General features: G+C 31.5%; 2 protein-coding genes and 1 long non-coding RNA gene across 38 annotated transcripts; 1 reads left to right on the top strand and 2 right to left on the bottom strand.

The window, feature by feature from the left end:
- Positions 1–3400: 3400 nt before the first annotated feature.
- LOC146917574 (uncharacterized) lies at positions 3401–8237 on the top strand. 36 transcript variants are annotated; one of them, XR_015015742.1, is made up of 6 exons: positions 3401–3700; positions 4228–4404; positions 5102–5184; positions 5366–5462; positions 6844–6922; positions 7785–8237. XR_015015742.1 is itself a non-coding variant. In XM_085719399.1 (3 exons), the coding sequence occupies exons 1-3, from the start codon at positions 3517–3519 to the stop codon at positions 6863–6865; spliced, it is 402 nt and encodes a 133-aa protein (XP_085575525.1). In that variant the 5' UTR covers positions 3401–3516; the 3' UTR covers positions 6866–6926. The 36 variants fall into 36 exon arrangements, 1 of the variants encoding a protein (XP_085575525.1); XR_015015743.1 differs by lacking the exon at positions 5102–5184 and adding an exon at positions 6531–6578; XR_015015771.1 differs by lacking the exons at positions 3401–3700; positions 5102–5184 and adding exons at positions 6531–6602; positions 7046–7137 and having other exon boundaries at positions 4265–4404.
- Positions 6755–7867, bottom strand: LOC146917575 (uncharacterized). Its single transcript, XR_015015775.1, has 3 exons — positions 7729–7867; positions 7034–7122; positions 6755–6948 (listed from the first exon to the last, which is right to left on the bottom strand). It is a non-coding gene; the product is annotated as an uncharacterized LOC146917575 (long non-coding RNA).
- Positions 8238–13325: 5088 nt separating the features above from the next.
- On the bottom strand, positions 13326–17706 carry LOC146917576 (succinate--CoA ligase [ADP-forming] subunit alpha, mitochondrial). Its single transcript, XM_085719400.1, has 6 exons — positions 17271–17706; positions 15801–15971; positions 15182–15305; positions 14948–15009; positions 14262–14343; positions 13326–13762 (listed from the first exon to the last, which is right to left on the bottom strand). The coding sequence occupies exons 1-6, from the start codon at positions 17661–17663 to the stop codon at positions 13623–13625; spliced, it is 972 nt and encodes a 323-aa protein (XP_085575526.1). The 5' UTR covers positions 17664–17706; the 3' UTR covers positions 13326–13622.
- Positions 17707–18448: the final 742 nt, after the last annotated feature.

Raw genomic sequence — 18448 nt, forward strand, 5'->3', positions numbered from 1 at the left:
GAGAGATGTGTAATCAATGCATTAAAAGCTGAAAAAGTATGTTTTTTTATTTAAAATTTCCTCTTTTGGCTTCCTTAACCAGTGCCCCGGGGGCACTGGTTAACATGACCCTATTTTATTTGATCCAATCATGCTTGACTAATGCCCTAATAGTTCGATCAATGACCTTATCAAATCAATGATTAGTTCTAATTTTAAGACAATGTTTAATGTTTGAAACATAACTATAAAGAATTATTCAAACTCTTAAAAGATGAAAAATATTTTATATTTCCTAAAAAAAATTATATGGTTACAATTTACAAATATAATATTTAATTAAGAAAACAATCTTGCATTATAAAATTTTGTCGAAAAAAAACTTGCATTATAAACTATGAAAATAAAAAAAGGAACAAATTTAGAAACAAAAATGAGATGCAATTAATTACTTAAAATAATAATAAAAAGAACCAACATCGAAATTCAAATAACTAAACATTGTTTATTGAACTTCTTTATCAGTTTAATTATTCACGCACTTTAAGGTATATAAACTCAATCATACTACATCTTTCATTGATGTGGGACTCTTTTAATGCATCTTTACTTACTTTCTTAAGAATTTATTCAATGATGTGAAGTTAAACTCTTAAGTTTAAGTCAATTTTATAGATCACATATCCTAATTGTTTACGATTACGAACATGTATCCGTGAAATCATCATAGAATAAAAACTTTAGAGTAAATAGCTCTTAAATTTCATTGTTTCCTCATCTGTCACAAGTTACTAATATGTACCAATAAAATGATTAAAATTATTAACGTGTTCATGTCTATCAACTACGTCTTAAGCCAATTATTATAGTGCATGTATCCATAACAATCACTGGGGTACACAAACATTGGCAAGACGAAAATATGTAAGATCAAATAACTGAGCAAATCTTGCGGACACTAAAAATTGAAGTTGTTCGAAATTCAATGCAAATTAACTACACATGTTTACAAACCAGCGCCACAAGCTGGAGCTCAACTGGAATGTATCAAACTAGTGTACGAACCCGTGCAACGCACGGCTGGAATATCCTGTTAATTTTTATTTAAGTTAGAAAACAACGTGAGCAGACCAAATATATTCGGTTAAGAATAAATATTATCACTCAACAACAGCAGCAATAATACAAAAACCACCAAAGCAGACATACATAATATTAACCATCAAGGGGAAATCCACAAAGAAGAATACAATCTCTCTTTCTGTACTCTGTTGTGCTAAAGATGCATTAAAAATGTCAATGGCCTAGATGTCATATTATATATGGTGCACCTTTATGTACTCAATCTTTTTTCATTTTCTCTTACCTCTACTTGTTCATCTTCTTCCTCCAGCATTTTGTCTTTTTTCTTGCCTTTGGTATTCACACATCAAGTTCTTCAATAAGATTATGCGCATTATTAATTTTTTTTTTTACACGAGGCAACAACATCCAATAATAATTAATAAGGCCGAATTTTTATCATTTTGGGGATAAAAAACACAAGAAAATAAAAGAGAGAGATTTTTGAAGAACCACATCCATATTTACATACAGTGAGGATTTGGTGCACATTGCATTGATTTGAAATTTGAAATGGAAACAAGAAAAGGAGGAAAAGAAGAATCAAAGGATGAATTTGAGACTACACACAACCAAAACTTAGGAAATGTAAAAAAGAAACTTCTATGTTTGAATTTGGGTAAAATTAGTTTTTATTTCCTCCATAGATGAAGCTGCTACTACATGTCTTTCACCACCCAATCTTGATACGTGAATGGCAGGGAAAAGGGGTGAAGGAACCGACATTGAAGGAGGGAGACAAACAGGTGAGACTCATGAGAATAAAGGGGAAACATTGAGTGCAGGAACAGGAAGGTGACATTGTCAGTACATGGAGGTATTATAGAGAGCGATGCCGTCGCCGGTGACTTCGTCGGTTAGGAAGAAGAAAGCATGAGAACCGGTGAGTGAAATGGATAGAAAATAAGATTGACTACAAAAAGTACACCATACAATTTGGTAGGACTATGTAATCTACGGTTGGTGTAGCTTAAATTATATTTGTGTATGCTACACAAAAACATGCCTTTCTGAATGCTAAACGCCACCTACTCGAAGGCATATGCACATTTCCGTTTTATGCTATTAATATGAATGTTGTGACTTTCCTTTTAGATTCATTTTTTTTACTAACTTTAAATTTATATTATATCAATGTATAAAATAAACTTAAATGAATATCTTTTATTTTCATAAAAATGGTTGTCATTGTTTTTTTTAAGACGTCATTGTCTTAGAAATAAATTATTAATTTTTTTTTTGAGGGAAAGAAATAAATTATTTTATCGTCATAAAAAAATCATTTTTTTGTTACTAAGAAAGTTACATATATTACAACATATATTACAACTAAAGATATTTTATCGTCACATATCCATTGCTTCCACTTCACCAACTAAAGATAAAAAGTTGGGCCATCAGATATGGACCAGGGGAAATTTTACCGTGTACCCCATCACTTGTACCTTCACCCCTAGATATTATTATAAATTCCAATAATATCCTTTATTTTTCAACATTTATGAATCCATGTGAATTCACCCCCACATCAAAGTCCAATACGTTTTTGTTCTTTAGGAAAGCATTGAAAAACAATTCCGATTGAAATAATTACGGAAAACTACATTTCTGAAAATTATATTGGAAAACATTTTCACTGGATTTTATATCCTATTATTTCACTTGAATTGAATCCTCCATGTGATTTAACCGGAAAAATAAAATTGTGGTGAAAGTAATACAATTGATATATATTTGAAAAATATCAGTGGAATTGGATTATCAATTTGAAACAAAAGTATGTTCATCTTTTTTAATCAATTGAAAACTGACATAATCGACATCCATTTGAAACAAGAAGCAATTTCCTCTGTGATAACGTTGAAACTGCTATCAATTGGATATAATTGAAACTCGAAGAACTTGAATTGAAATATAATTGATAAAACAAGAAACAGTGGAATTGGAATATAATTGATATTAATTGGGAAAATAATTGGAACAAGAAATGGAAAAATTGAAGAAACCGGCAACCATGGAAAGAAGAAGAAGGTTGGAAACCTTGCAAAGATTTTCCCTAGAAGATGAAATTGTTTTTACGGAAAGGGAGATAGAGGTTTTCCGAAAAAGTTTCACACCCATACAAAGCTGAAAGGATTTGACAAATAACAATTAGAGGGTATAATAGGTATTTTAGGTAAAATTTTAGGGTGAGAGTATAATTGTAAGGGTGTGGGGTATAATTTCCTGGACCAGGTTATTTACAAGCCCAAAAACAAACCCTAGATACTAATACTGATATCTTACCAAGTTCTCAGACAGCCGCCACTCTTATTCTTTTCTTCTACACGTTGTGTGCCAACGTCTTTTTCCTTCATTTCTGTGTCATTGCTAAATCTTCACTCCAACTGCATCTTTATTTCCTTTCGATTACACATGGATTCGCCACTGACGGGTTTGGATCGTTTTATTTTACATATTTTGGTAACCTGTTCCTTCTCCGGTGATTCTTTGTTGTTTCTCCCCATCATCTCAACCGTTTCTTCTCCATATCTTCACAAATTTGATTGCATGTCTCTAGAATTCACGGATCCGTTGGTGCTTGCAGCAGATCTGACAGGTAACACATGAAGAAAGACTTTAGCTGAGATTTTCATGTGATGTTGCATACTATCTCACATAGACCACATGATTTTTTTTAGTTTTGTCATGTTTCCATTTATTTATTTTGTTCCATTTTTTGGTATTTTTAAAAAATAAAAATTTGCTTCTTCATTCCCTATTAAAAAAAATATTTCGATATTTTTTTTTTTAAATTTTTGGTTCTCTTTAATTATTTTCATGTCCTATATTTTGGGTTGTGCCATTTTTGGTATTTTAGAAAGCAAAAAAAAAAAAAAAATGTCAATCTGGTGTTTCTTAAAAACAATCATCTTGATTACCCTATGAAGCCTGAAAATGAACTGGGTTTATAGGATTTTATGTGTCAACAGTTTTTTGTTTAGCATAACGTCTTATAATGTAAATTTAGGCTATTTCTTTATGAGCCCTTATTTCCTATTAGACACGATATTTCTATTTGGGTTTCTTTTGCTGAAACGTTGACTGTCCAAAAATTCTATATACTAACTCTAGTGATTGCATAAGTTTTCAGAAAATCCACGTTTGTAGAAACGTGGATTCTAAACCATCAAAACCTCCCAAACCCTGTCATCAATACTTGCTTCTAACTAAAGCCTGTTTGGATGAGCTGGTAGTTCTTTTGGACCAGAATGTAGCCATATATTTTGCACATGGTATAAGCCATTTAGCAGCAACAAACAGGTTTGTTCATTTACTATGTACATTTACTTCCATCTTTATATTGCTTTTGAAATTGTTTATTAATATATTTCTAATGACACTTTCATCTTTTAGATGAAGTTATGAGGAAGGAAAAAATTAAACTCCCAATTTTTCTTTGAAACCTTTATCCTTATTCTAATTTCTTTGGATACTCATTTATGTACAATTTATTTGCAATGAAGTCTACAATATCGTCGATAAGACGTTTCCGCTCCCCCTCTAGCTGAAGGAGGGCTACCATGCATTTCCAATTTCTATCCTGAACTCTTGGAATTTAATAATGAAATATGAAATTCTATTTTTTGTGATAGAGTGGACCGTTATCTTTCAAATGTTCGAATTTACTAAGAGGCATTTAATTCTTGTGTTTTCATTTTGAATAGCTTGCCTCTTTGTTCGATGGCTTGCTTATATGACCTTCTGTTTGAATAAGTTGGTGACTGAATCTTGTGAGGATAGATACAAGAAAAAGCCTAAGAGCTCCACAAAATGTGGGGTTTGGCATTTCTATCTCTTGACTTTTATTTGGGTGGATTTGCCTTTTAGTAATTAAACAATGGATTAAAAAAAACGGTAGTTGCTGAAATGTTTGAGAGCTATCACTTGCTATTATTTTAATGTTATGCATCATCTCTTTTTTCGATAGAAACCTCAATAACTTTTGTATGATTTACAGATTTAGTGATTTATAGAAAAACAAGTCCAGCTTTAAACTTTAAATTCTTGAGTTTGAATTTCACTCTAATTAGAACATTCAAGGTAATCATACTCATCCATGATCCAATATGTTGTCCTTTTGACCGCTTTTATTGACTGCTATTGTAAACTGTTTTCAATGCATACAATAATGGTCTTATAGGTTTTATTTCAACTCTTGAATAAAATAATAATGTTAATTTGATTATATGGAATGATTGTCGATGTCATGCTTATGATGCAGGGAGGTCAATGACTCAATGTATAAAAGCTCCTTTGAAAACAGAAGTCACCCTTGAATGGAACTCAAAAATGAAAGCTTGCAATCTTCCCTCATGTGGGTATGAACTTTCCGATAACCTTCATTCGTGTTTGTTGTACTTGTACCCTGTTTCCATTAAGATGACTACACAAGTATTGTCCACCTTTGATCCTGATTTGTAAGTAAGAACTATTTATTGCAAGTAAATTTAAACTTGTTTGCTTTAAATAATGCAAATCAAAATAATGATAAGATGATGCATCTTACATTTTTTCTTGTAGTATTTAAAACAAAAGAGAATAAATACCAACACAAGTAAAAAAAAATTCCTCTAAAGTTGCCGGAAAGATTTTTTGTTTTTGATACTTAATTTACTATTGTATGGCCTAATAGAAAAAAGGGTTTAAAGAAAGGAATCTTTAATGATACTTTAGGGGGTGTGTAGAAATCTAAGGGAATAAAGAAAGGCATCTTTGAATAAAAGATTTAAAATTTTTACAGCTGCAAGCTATGACACAAGTTATTAGTAAATATAATGCATTTTTCATACCTATAGAAACATAGGCTGTAGTAAAATCACCTGATCACTTTTTGTCAATTAGAGTAATTACAGGATTGTTAAACTAAATTTTGAATTAGTAATATTTTCTAAACACCTGATCAAAGCCTGAATCAAAATTTATTTTAATTATCTTTTATATCTTCAAAGTAAATAAATAATATATGATATTTTGTTAAAATAAAAGTGTTATGTTTGGATTTTGTCTTCGCCTTTTACTTGCATAACGTTTCATATTAGTTATTATTATTATTCCTGAAGTATTATTAGGAACTAAATATCTACATTCTTTTAGTATATTTTCATTTGTATTTCCTTAGTCTTTTCCTTATTACTTACTAATTCTTTTCCTTACTTGCCTTTCTGTCAAAACTACTTTCAGTTAGTTTTTTTTTATTTTTTTTTTTTATGATTATGAATAACATATTCCCTTTTTAAAATCCATCTCACTATTTTTTAAAATTTAAAAACAAAATATTAACATCCTCTTAAAAATGGTTAAACTATTATGTGATAATCACCCTGACCCAATTACAATCATTAAAAGAATCTAACCTTTGCGTTGTGCTTTGTTACGATTCTTCGCAGAGCACTTGCATTTTGAGATGTACGACTTACATTTGCTGCATCCAATAGGTTTGTGTAGGTTTCTTGCGTTGTGTAAGATTTGCATCTGATTTTCCTCCTTACTACATTTCTTGTCTTTTTGTGTTCCTGAAAAACATTCTCCATTTTTGACCAACCTTTAGAAGAAACTTAAGAAAGAGGAAATATTTATGAAAAAGTTATTGATATTGGATTATTAAAGATTACCTTCTTATAGTAGAAATTTAACTGCACATGGTCAACCTCAACCATCACTATTAAGTTCACTGTTAATAAACTAAATTATCGTGTGCAGGAATCTCAAAAGGGTGTATTAGGCAGAACGATGGTACCTAATCAGCATCTTCCACTTTGGAATCAGACAACCAACCTTGGTAAGGAATAATGCCAAAATTTATCTCTACATTAAAAAGTTTAACATCAAAGAAAATAAATATACAACCTTATGCATTTTATGTAATCTGTGCATGGATGACTTTCATTACCTTGATTATTAGGTGGAACATGCTCTTAGGTACCTTTCCTGGACTTCTTGTGTGTTGTAAATCAATGATTCTTGAATAGAATGCAAGCACTGCTCATAAAATGTGTTAGTTTTCTTTCTAAATGTATGTTTCGATAAGTTGCATTTTTGAACTTGCTGGTGTGGGTGCTTCAAGCACTATCTAGTATATAAATCAACAACTTGAATATAACATGCAAGCACGGCACAATAATAGATAAACTGCATTCTTGAATATATCACTGAGAACCTTTTTGTTAAATTATATTTACACCTTGGACATATTCCATAGAAATTGAATGGTTCATTTTTTCTTTCTCACTTTAATAATTGTATCGATGAAATCCTCATTATAAAAAAAAAATCATTGTGCATAGAGTGAGAGATTTTATTTTTTTTTAAAAAAAAAAAGATTATATTTTGAATTTATTTTAGTTGCCAATCATTGGGCACAAATTAAATCTGATGCTTATGCTTCTAATTGAGTTTTATATATCTTTAATTTCTAAATGTTAGATTAAACTATAACAGTGTATGAGAAGATCATTTGCTTTCATTACTAAGGATTTCATCTACATAAATGAAGATGATAAAAAGTTAACGAAAACCATAAAAGGATGTATATTAGAAATATAAGGAATATCTTTCTATAACTTAAACAAAAAATGAAGAGGTCACCTTTTTCATGCAATAACTTCTCTAGTAATTTTATCCATCTTGAAATAATTCTGCAGGAAAAAAAAAAGGAAACAAATGAGATGTCAATTGGAGAATAGAACCAGCCAAATATGGACCTAAACATAATGGTGGAAGGAAATGGAACATGTAGAACAGTTAGATTATGGGCAAAGTGAAGAGACGACAAAGCAATAGAGAGGTGGAAGGAATTGGAAAGGGGATGGATGACCTGAAACAAAAGCATCATATATATAGAAAAATAAAATCAAATAAGACAAGCTTTCAACTTGTCTTTATAGTATTTAAATATTGTTTTTTCTTTTTTTGCTTTTATAGGGCGGAGCCTCTGTTTACTGGATTGTATCTTTCTTTGAGGTGTACTCTATTAATTTTTTATTAAGTACCATCACCTCATAGCAGGAAACCCAGGCCATTCATCGGGTTGAACAAATTAGGGTGTAGGTAAAACACCCTATTTAAATTATGGAGTATTCAGAATTCTGTGAAAAGTGTTCCGTAACCCTCTCACAACCATCAATTCACATTACTGCACAGCTAGCAAAAAGGAAAATGAATAAATTGAAAGAGTATTGATCACCGAGCCAATGTACCAACCCCAAGGATTACACTTCTGAGAATTAAGTGGGCACAGTAAACGAGTTATATAAACCCAACTAATAGCCACATTAACTGGGCCACCCCCTATTAAAATTATTTACCCATCCAAATTAATTCAAAATTCTGAAAAAATTCCATTGAGGATGAACAGTTCTCCCCCAATTGCACTAAAGGCACGTGTTTTGATTTCTCGCTCAAGTATATGATGACATTCTAGTCTAGCCATGCTTGACATGGAACAACATATTGTATTTTATATGATTACTATTTACAAATATAATATTTAATTAAAAAAGCAATCTTGCATTATAAACTATGAAAATAAATTTTGTCAAAAAAAAAAACTATGAAAATAAAAACAAAAGGAACAACCCTAAAAGAACGGAACAAATTTAGAAACAAAAAAGAGATTCAAGCAATTACTTAAAATAATAAAAAAAAACTAAAGAAGCATCCACATTAACAAACATGTTCATTTGGATTCCCCCTCAGCTCAATGAATCTATGCACTATAGAGTATATAAACACAATGATACAACATTCTTGGTCGATGTGGGACTCTTCTAGGGCCTCTTTTCTTACTTCTTTAAGAATTTATACAATGCCTTTTAGAAGTTAAACTCTCTTAACTGTATGTCAATTTTATAGAACACGTATCATAATCGTAATTATGTTAATTGCTTAAAATTATGAAAGATATTTATGTAGATAAAAGCTGCGAAGTTTATGTTTCCTCAAAAATATCTAAACTTTATAAATGAGAGAATTCAATTGGAAATCCCTCAAAGTTTCCTTACATTAATTAGTTCATTTTCTTATTGTCAATAGCATGATCTATATGAACATTTACATTATGAACTGAAGTTTATTACCGTTCTTTATAATCGATTAATATCATTTTAAAAATGACTACATACCAATTTAATGAAACGACTGCAAATTCAAACTAGTATTCAATGAAAGATTCATATATTGATTGGAACCAAAACTAAATTTAAAACCGGCGTTCTATAATACACTAGTTGAATACCAATCTAAAAAAGATCATTAAACTCTTTAGGCTCTGTTTAGGAGTTTCCAGGGGGAGGGGAGGGCTTGTAAAAAAAGGAACGAAAAAGTGAAAAGTATTGAGAGCTTTGGTAGGGGAGAGCTTTGGAGGGTTTAGTTTTCTTCATAGTAAAAAATCTTCTAATTTTAAAGAACTAAAAAATTGTATTGAAAAAGAAGTTTAGAAGGTTTAAATAAATTGTTTAGAAATATCTTACAACTTAAAAACAACTTAGAAAAATAGTTTATGACATGCCCCCGTAAATTGTTTTCACTCTCCAATGAACTTGAAGAAACAGCTTGTATAAAACTTATGCAAAATTTAACCACATATCATCCTTGATAGTAAAAACAGCGCATAAACTCCAATAAAACAAATGCTAATTGGATAAAGACATAATTAAGTTGGTTAATGAAGAGACCGTATTATACGACAAAATTATCATATATTATTTGGTTTAGTCATGCTCGACTAATGATCTCATAGTTTGATCAATGACCTTATCACATTGATGATTGATCCAGTTTTTAAAACAATGTTAAATTTTTTAAACATAACCTTAAACAATTATTCAAAATCTTAAAAGATGAAGGATGTTTTATATGATTACATTTTACAAATATAATATTTAATTAAGAAAACAATCTTGCACCATTAACTAAGAAAATAAAAACAAGAGGAACAACCCTAAAAAAAAGGAACGAATTTAGAAAGAAAAAAAAAAGAGATTCAATCAATTACCTAAAATAATTATTAAAAAAAAAACACTTAAAGGAAAACTATGGTTAACAAATATGTTTACCTAAGTTTCCCCCTCAGCGTTTAATGGATCTACGCACTTTGGAGTATATAAACACAATTTTAGACATCTTCTTTTGCTTCTTTACGAATTTATACAATGCATATTAGAATTTGAACTCTTCAAGTTTATGTCAATTTTATAGAACCCATATCATATTTATAATTATATTAATTGTTTATAATTAGATATATATTTAGGTAAAAGCTGAGAATTTTTTATGTTTCTATAAAAGCATCTTTGACTCAATGAACGGTAGAATTTAATTGGTCATCTCTCAAAGTTATCTTTTAAACTCCTTGCATTAGTCTATTTTCTTATTTTTAAATAGAACGAACTATATGGACATTTACATTCTCAACTGAAGCCTATTAGCATTCTTTATAATATATTAATATCATTTCAAAAATGACTATAAACCAATTTAATCAATCAACACCAATTTCTATATGGACATTTACATTCTCAACTGAAGCCTATTAGCATTCTTTATAATATATTAATATCATTTCAAAAATGACTATAAACCAATTTAATCAATCAACACCAATTTCAAATCAGTTTTCAATGAAAGATTCATATACTGACAGGAACCAAAACTAAATTTATGACCGGTGTTCTATAATACACCAAGCCACCGGTTCAATACCAGTCTAAAGTGGATTTTCTTCCTTAATGATTGTCGAAATAATATAATTTTTCATTGATAGAATAACTCTTCTTCATCACCACCGTCCATCTCAACCCACAAAAAGATCATTAAACTCCTTAGTAGTTTATGCCATTCAACAAAGATATTGATTTCAAAAAACCCAACTTAATTGTTTAATTGTTAGTTGTCCTATATTTCAAAAAATCCAAATTAATTGTTTAACTAGACTTTTGATCCGTGCGTCGCACGGTTTTCTCGACTATAATAGAGACCAATAAATAATCTTTAACCTGTAATATGGTAGAAAATATTTTCTTCAAAAAAAAAGGTAAGAGGATAGGAATGAAATTGGTGTGCAATTCATTTTTTTAAAATGGAATTTGTTAGGTTAAATAATTGCAAACCTAATAAAGCAAATGAGCGGGAAAAAATTAGGTTAAGTTGCTGCAGACGTAACAAAATTAATAAATAAGGATTGTTAGTTGTCTTATGTTTTTCACCCTTGTCACAGGTAATGATTAACTTTGATAATGGTAATAAAAATATCTGAAGGAAAGGAATACATAAAAACGAACTATGTTACGATAGTAAATAAAATTATACATTAACAAATAATACAATGAGGTTATTTAGATTAAATTTAGCTAATCAGTCGTGAATTCATCAATATAATAAAATAAAAAAGGTTGTCGCCGAAAGCTGGATAACTAAACATTGTTTATTCAACTTATTCGTCTTTGAAGTATATAAACACAATCATACTACATCTTTGATTGATGTGGGACTCATTTAAGGCCTCTTTTCTTGCTTCTTTAAGAATTTATCCAATGCCTCTTAAAAGTAGAACTCTCAAGTTTAAACCAATTTTATAGAACACATATCATAATTGCTTAGGATTACGAACATGTATATGTGAAATGAGTAATGCTAGGGGCAGTCACTCAGACAACGGCTTTTCATCACTCGCTCATGTATTAGATCACATCATCGCCTTTTCAAAACTCCTTGTTGGGTTACCGGCTTCGTTGGGTTACCGGCTTCGTATGTTTGAGTTTTTCAACATTGTTTATTCTTTTTATTTCATATTTATTTTATTTTATTTTTAGTCTTCATCTCTCTCCTCCTTTTTCTAAGTCGTCGCCATTTCGATTTCATGGCCTTCAATTCAATCTCCGTTGTGGCCCTCATTACAAATCCATTCACCATGCAATACCGACCAAAAACACAATGAAACTTCATCATCCCAGTCTAATCCCACCATCTATGATCCACCATGCTCGAGGCCGTCCCACCACCAAAGACTCGCCGCCGTTGCCGGAACTTAGACCCAGCTGTTCCATTGTACTACAACAAAACCAGGTGTTTTGACAATCGCTTTTACCACTTGCTCAAATATTGAACCAAGTCATTGCTCTGTGACTTTGTTCTTGATCACCTGCTGTTCAAATTCAATCTTTGTTCCTTTTTTTTTTTTTTTTTTCTTCTTTTCCTGAGACATTTAAATTCTTTAAATTATCACCTATTTAAAACAAACTACACACAAATTCAACAATATTTCTTCTCCATGTCCTCAATGTAAAAAAAGTTATCCTCTGGAATTAATAAAACTAAAATTTTACTCATGCACTGATCTGTGTTCAGTTTACCATTGCATTCCAAAAGTTAAATTCATAGATCGATTTGAATCATGTGATACTTTGGATCTACAAGCATGTGAGACCATGGCTGGTTATAAATTATGGTGAAGAGATGTTTGCTTAGATGATTGTAGTGGTGGTTTGGCGAGGTTTGAGTTGGTTGTAGTTGCGAGACAGCATGGTCACCGGAGGAGGTGAAAGTTGATGGTGAGTCTCGTGACTGTCAATAATCAGTTGGAGATGAAGGTTTGGACTGCTGCTTGAGCTGCTTACATGCTCATGGTGGTCTTTACCAAAATCAAAGATTAAAGACGGTGAGACTTGTTTTGCAGTTCTAGTTATGCACAAAAAAAAGATTAAGAAAAAAAAAAAACCAATGCTAGAAATTCTTAACATAAAGATACGGTAAGCCAGTAATCAATAGTTGAGCGTGTGGTAATTAGCGAGTGTTAAAGCATCTGTCAACAGCATTGCTCATGTGAAATAAATAATATGTCAACAAAAAAAAAAATAGTTACTACTTACTACTAATATAATATGGCCAGTACAAAAAAAAAAGTAGTAATTTGTCAACAAAAAACAATATGGCCAGATGCTTTAATACATATTATTACTGGCTTACTGGTACATATTATTTTTTACTGGCCAGTATAATGTGAAATCAACAGCATTGCTCATGTTAAAGCATCTGTCACAAATTACTACTTACTACTAATATGTACCAGTAAATGATTGGAGGTATTAACGTGTTCGTGTCTATCAACTACGTCTTAAGCCAATTATCATACTACATGTATCCGTAGCAATCAACGGAAACACAAACACTGGCAGGACAAAAATATGTATGATCAAATAACTGACCAACCTTGCAGACACTAAAAATTGAAGTTGTTTGAAATTCATTGCAAATTAACTACACATGTTTACAAACCAGCGCCACAAGCTGGAGCTCAATTGGAATGTATCGAATTTCCGGAAAAAGCATCTTGAATTAATTTTATTCTAAGGCGCTTCTCGTATCTTAGAAAAATAAAATAGAAAAAAAAAAATCCCATTACTATCAACGGGAATCAAGTATTTTGACCATGTTGTAGTCAAATCAAAACCGAAGTGACTTGATAAAATTAAATTAACCTCAAACTATTGCACTAAGCCTTTCTGCTTGAAAATATCAAACATGGCAGCTCCAATTTTAGCTGGGGACTCCACAACTGTGACTCCAGCTTCCCTAAGGGTGCTGATTTTGTCTTGAGCAGTACCCTTGCCACCCGACACAATAGCTGCACAAGAAAATAAGGTTGTGCAATTAATATCACTGAAGTAAAATGAATATGAACATGATCTAGGGAGAGCCAATATAAAAGCTGAAATTGCTTTATTGTCATCACTGAAGGAATCTCTCGTAAAACTTATTTAGAATTAGACTTGTGTAAGTGTTTAATAGAGATTAGAAAAATTGTTTATGACGTGCCCATAAATTGTTCTCACCCTCCAAAGAGCTAATAGAAACAGCATGTATAGAGCTTATGCAAAATTTACCCCCATATCATCCTTGATTGTAAAAACAGCTCATAAACTCCTATAAGACAAGTGCTAATTGGATAAAGACATAATTAAGTTTTTTATTCAAACACCCGTAAACATGGTCAAATATATATGCAATCTTCCCATGCTAAAATTCAAGATCAATACTGTATCATATGTTAAGCAACACAATCAAGTAATATTTTCTATGATGACAGGCCATCATTTCCAAAACTTTAGAAAATTAAAATTTACCTCCAGCGTGTCCCATACGACGGCCAGGGGGAGCAGTTAATCCAGCAATAAATGCAACAACAGGCTTCTCAGTCCCGCTTTCCTGAATAGTCATTCATAACATATTACTATCCGTTAAAAACTTTATAAATAGTCTTTTGAAAAGACAACATATGATACCATGAGCATATGTTTGTTCTTTCCTTTCGTATAGAACAGAAAATATCCAGCACAAATAAATATCACCATTCACCAGTTAATAACACCTAATGGACTTAAATTTAACTCCTCATTCACCAAAAGAAGATTTACATCTACGTATCACATTCACATTAAACAGACCTTTTGCATGTCCATAACCCCACTACCAGCAAACCCAGAACTAAAGTTGGGACCTTTAACAGGCACACTTGCAATGGATCACAGTTAATGAGCATTATGGAGAACAGATGTGAGAACAAGATCAAATGATCTAATTTAAAAAAAAAAAAAAATTATTTGCACAACCTTTTCTGTTCATGAAAAGCTTTATATCCAATTTCTATTTAAGTACCTTCCATGTAAGACAACTTCAGGGATATCCCTTCCCCACAAGACAAACTTTTTCAAATTTTTATATACTGACAAGATACACTTTTTCAAATTTTTATATACTGATAACCAAGTAAAAGACAAAAATTTATGCACAGCTAACAATTAAGAGGGACCTTAATTAGAGCAGCAGCGTCCTCTTCTGCAGTTCCTCCTATCTCTCCAATAAGAATAATACCTGAATTACACAAACAAACAGTAATGATTAATGACCATCCCATTAATCCAACAGGAATATATCATTAGGAAAATAAAGTAAGAAACTATGAACAGACATCAACATTGTTTCGTTGATAAACTAATAAAATAATATAGGTGAGGTGAGACAATAAAATGTGTCAAAGATGTACCTTCTGTTTGAGGATCTGCTAGGAACTTTGTAAGGCAATCAACAAAGTTTGTTCCATTGAAGGGGTCTCCACCAATGCCCACACATGTGGATTGTCCAAGGCCAACAGCAGTTGTTTGGTAAACCTGAATAGTTATAAACAAATAGATGGCTTATCCATGGGTAACCATCGTACTGTATGCATCAAAAGAACTTCAAATTTCAAATGGTATTAACTCCCAAGATAAGCCTGGTACTCAATAAAAGACAACAATAAGTTGTTTTCATTTTGAAAGCTGTAAATAATTTTATATAGATGAATGAAAACGGGTATTTTCTTTTTAAAGCATATAACAACAGTAAATTGAGAAAGGGCAAAAAATAAGAAAGTTGGTAATTATGTTTCAACTCTGCTATGGGGGTGAAACCACGACAGATAATAATACGATAAGTGCACAAGATTCGCAGGGATGTGCAGTCACAGCATTGCGGTTTATGGAAGGCCTCCCTTCACAAATTGCCTATGGTGGCTGGACAAAATCCAACACGACATTCTGTCGTGGCTTCCATGTAACAAAACTGTATCATACCCTGCTAGAACAAACTCAACAGTCTTTTCAACATCAAAAACAAGGACTCACCGCTTCATATGTCAAAGTTCCAGAACGAGAAACAATTCCAATGCGCCCAGGTTTGTGAATGTAACCCGGCATGATTCCAATTTTACATTCCCCAGGCTTGATGATACCAGGGCAGTTTGGTCCTATCAAACGAGTTTTGGATTGTCTGTTAAGTGCTGCTTTAACTCGTACCTGACATAAAAAATCTTAACTTCAGCCGATACATTGATATAAGAAGCAAAAACTAAATTGCACAATCCATGAAGCAACCGGCTAGTGTTATATACATCACATGCCCAAACTCAAAACACAAGGAAACATGAAACAAGACATTAGAATTTACCCAATTTTATCAAAAGCCATAAACAAACCAAAGGCTCACACATGAGCAATCTAATCCCAGTTTTCCACTAATAGACAAACAGACAAATATCAAACCCAAAAAAAGCAGGTCTTTTATAAGATATATACATTGAAATTTGAAAGTCTACACAAATTTGCATGGACATCTAATTGTAAGTTTATAATTCATTCAAGATTTATCACGCCATAACTCACCTCTTAGAACTTTTTTACACTCATGAATTGAAATCACAACACATTTTACAAAAAAAAAACCACAAGCAACACAAGTTATTATCAGTCAACTGAAACAAAACTCTTTAGCCACCCTAGTTTGCATGTAGCACCTATATGTCACATCAAAGGTGTCAATGTGTGACATATGTCGGTGTCTTACGCATGTTGATAGCTGACACCAACATATTTGGTTTACATTCAATTAGTGCCGTTTTTTCAAATATTAATACCATTTAAGAGTCAGTGGCATATCAAGTGTCACGTGTCAGTGCTTCATTAACATAAAATGCGCTTTTATCACCCAAACCCTTTCTTTAACTAGACCTTACATCACATATTAACCTATGACAATAACAATTATAATAAAAAAAATAAAATAAAAAAAACTATAGTAATTATCACATATGTTACATTCAATCATTTCCATTTTCCCAAATTACAACCGGTGTCTACATGTGTATGTGCTTCATATCACAAAATCCATCGTAGTCACCCCAACCCTATCTTTTACCAGACCAATCAACACCTATGAAGCACAAACACTCTTCAGATTAGGCATGAACACGTGTCGGACACATGTATATAATTACACTAAATTATGTGATTTTCTCAAATTATTAATGGTGTTGGCATGTCAGTGTTGTTGTCCCGTGCTTCATAGACCAACACATATTAACCTATAACGATAATAATAATTACCACTTTTATTTTCTAAAATTGTTAATGAAATGTCAATGTCGCATCAAAAATTCACTTTATTCACCCTAACCCTATCTTTCACTAGATCAATCAACACATATCAACCTATAACAACAACAATTACACTTAACAACAAATAAAGTTAAAAAAATAAAAATCACAAATCAAATAAAAAAAAAACTAAAATCATCTCAAAATTGTCAAAATAGCTACCATATCATGTTGAGGAATCCCTTCAGTAATACAAACAACAAGATCCAACTCCGCTTCAACCGCTTCCATAATAGCAGCAGCAGCAAAAGGAGGAGGAACATAAATAACAGAAGCATTCGCTTTCGTTTCAGTTTTCGCTTCCGCAACGGAATTGAAAACCGGAAGCCCTAAATGTTCCGTTCCGCCTTTCTTCGGAGTAACACCACCAACCATATTCGTTCCGTATTCGATCGCTTGTTCGGTGTGAAACGTTCCGTTTTTGCCGGTTATTCCTTGACAGATCACGCGTGTGCTTTTGTCGACGAACACCGCCGGGGAGGGGGTTGATGAGAAGTTGCGGCGGTTGTTGGAGGCGATTGATGAGAAGAGTTTTGTTACGCGGTGGAAAGTCATCGTGTGTGTGAAGTTTGAGATTTGAGATCAGAAGTGAAAGTGTGATTTGGGTTTGTTTTTAGGGTGTTTTGATTTTGTGAAAGAAACCCTGTGCCTCCTTTCTGGACTGACTATTCTTTTGCGAGAATATGGAAGAAAAAAAAAATGTAATAAAACGCACAATTAAATATATTTTTTTATTTGTTTTTGTCTAGAATCAATATATATTATTTAATTAATACAAATAAATTAATTTTACTCCTAGGTTACATTTTTATTCTTTTGTTGTGCTATATAAGTACTTATTATTCTTTTACTCCTAGGTTACATTTTGTAAAAAAAAAAAAAAATTACTTATTATTTTTAAGAGTGTGTTTGATCAGCTTAAATACTTGATAGAACAACTTCAGTTATAATAATGTGTTTGATTTTAAAATTATTTCATATTTTAAAACGTCGCTTAGTTGATATATATTTGTACCAAAATATTCTCATATTTTATTATTAACTTCTATACAAAATCTTATTTTTCAATGAAAGTTTAAATGCTTTGCTACAAATGCATTCCTACATTGAATTTCTAATTCATTGTTTTGAAACAAAATAAAAATGTATGCCCTACAAAAATTTGGAACAGATCAGGTTATTTTTATATATTCTTTGAAAAAAATTGTTTTTATATCAGTAAAAAAAAATAAAATTAATGAATAGTTTTTGAAGGATAAATTAATGAATTTTAGTACATTGTAACAACTAACAAGCAACTAAAACTAGGTGAAAATTTTGTAGATTGTAACGGAAGTGGA

The sequence above is a fragment of the Medicago sativa genome, chromosome 6 (assembly GCF_051527215.1).
Source record: "Medicago sativa cultivar Bolivia chromosome 6, Bolivia_mono, whole genome shotgun sequence".
In the NCBI taxonomy this organism is placed as follows: Eukaryota; Viridiplantae; Streptophyta; class Magnoliopsida; order Fabales; family Fabaceae; genus Medicago; species Medicago sativa.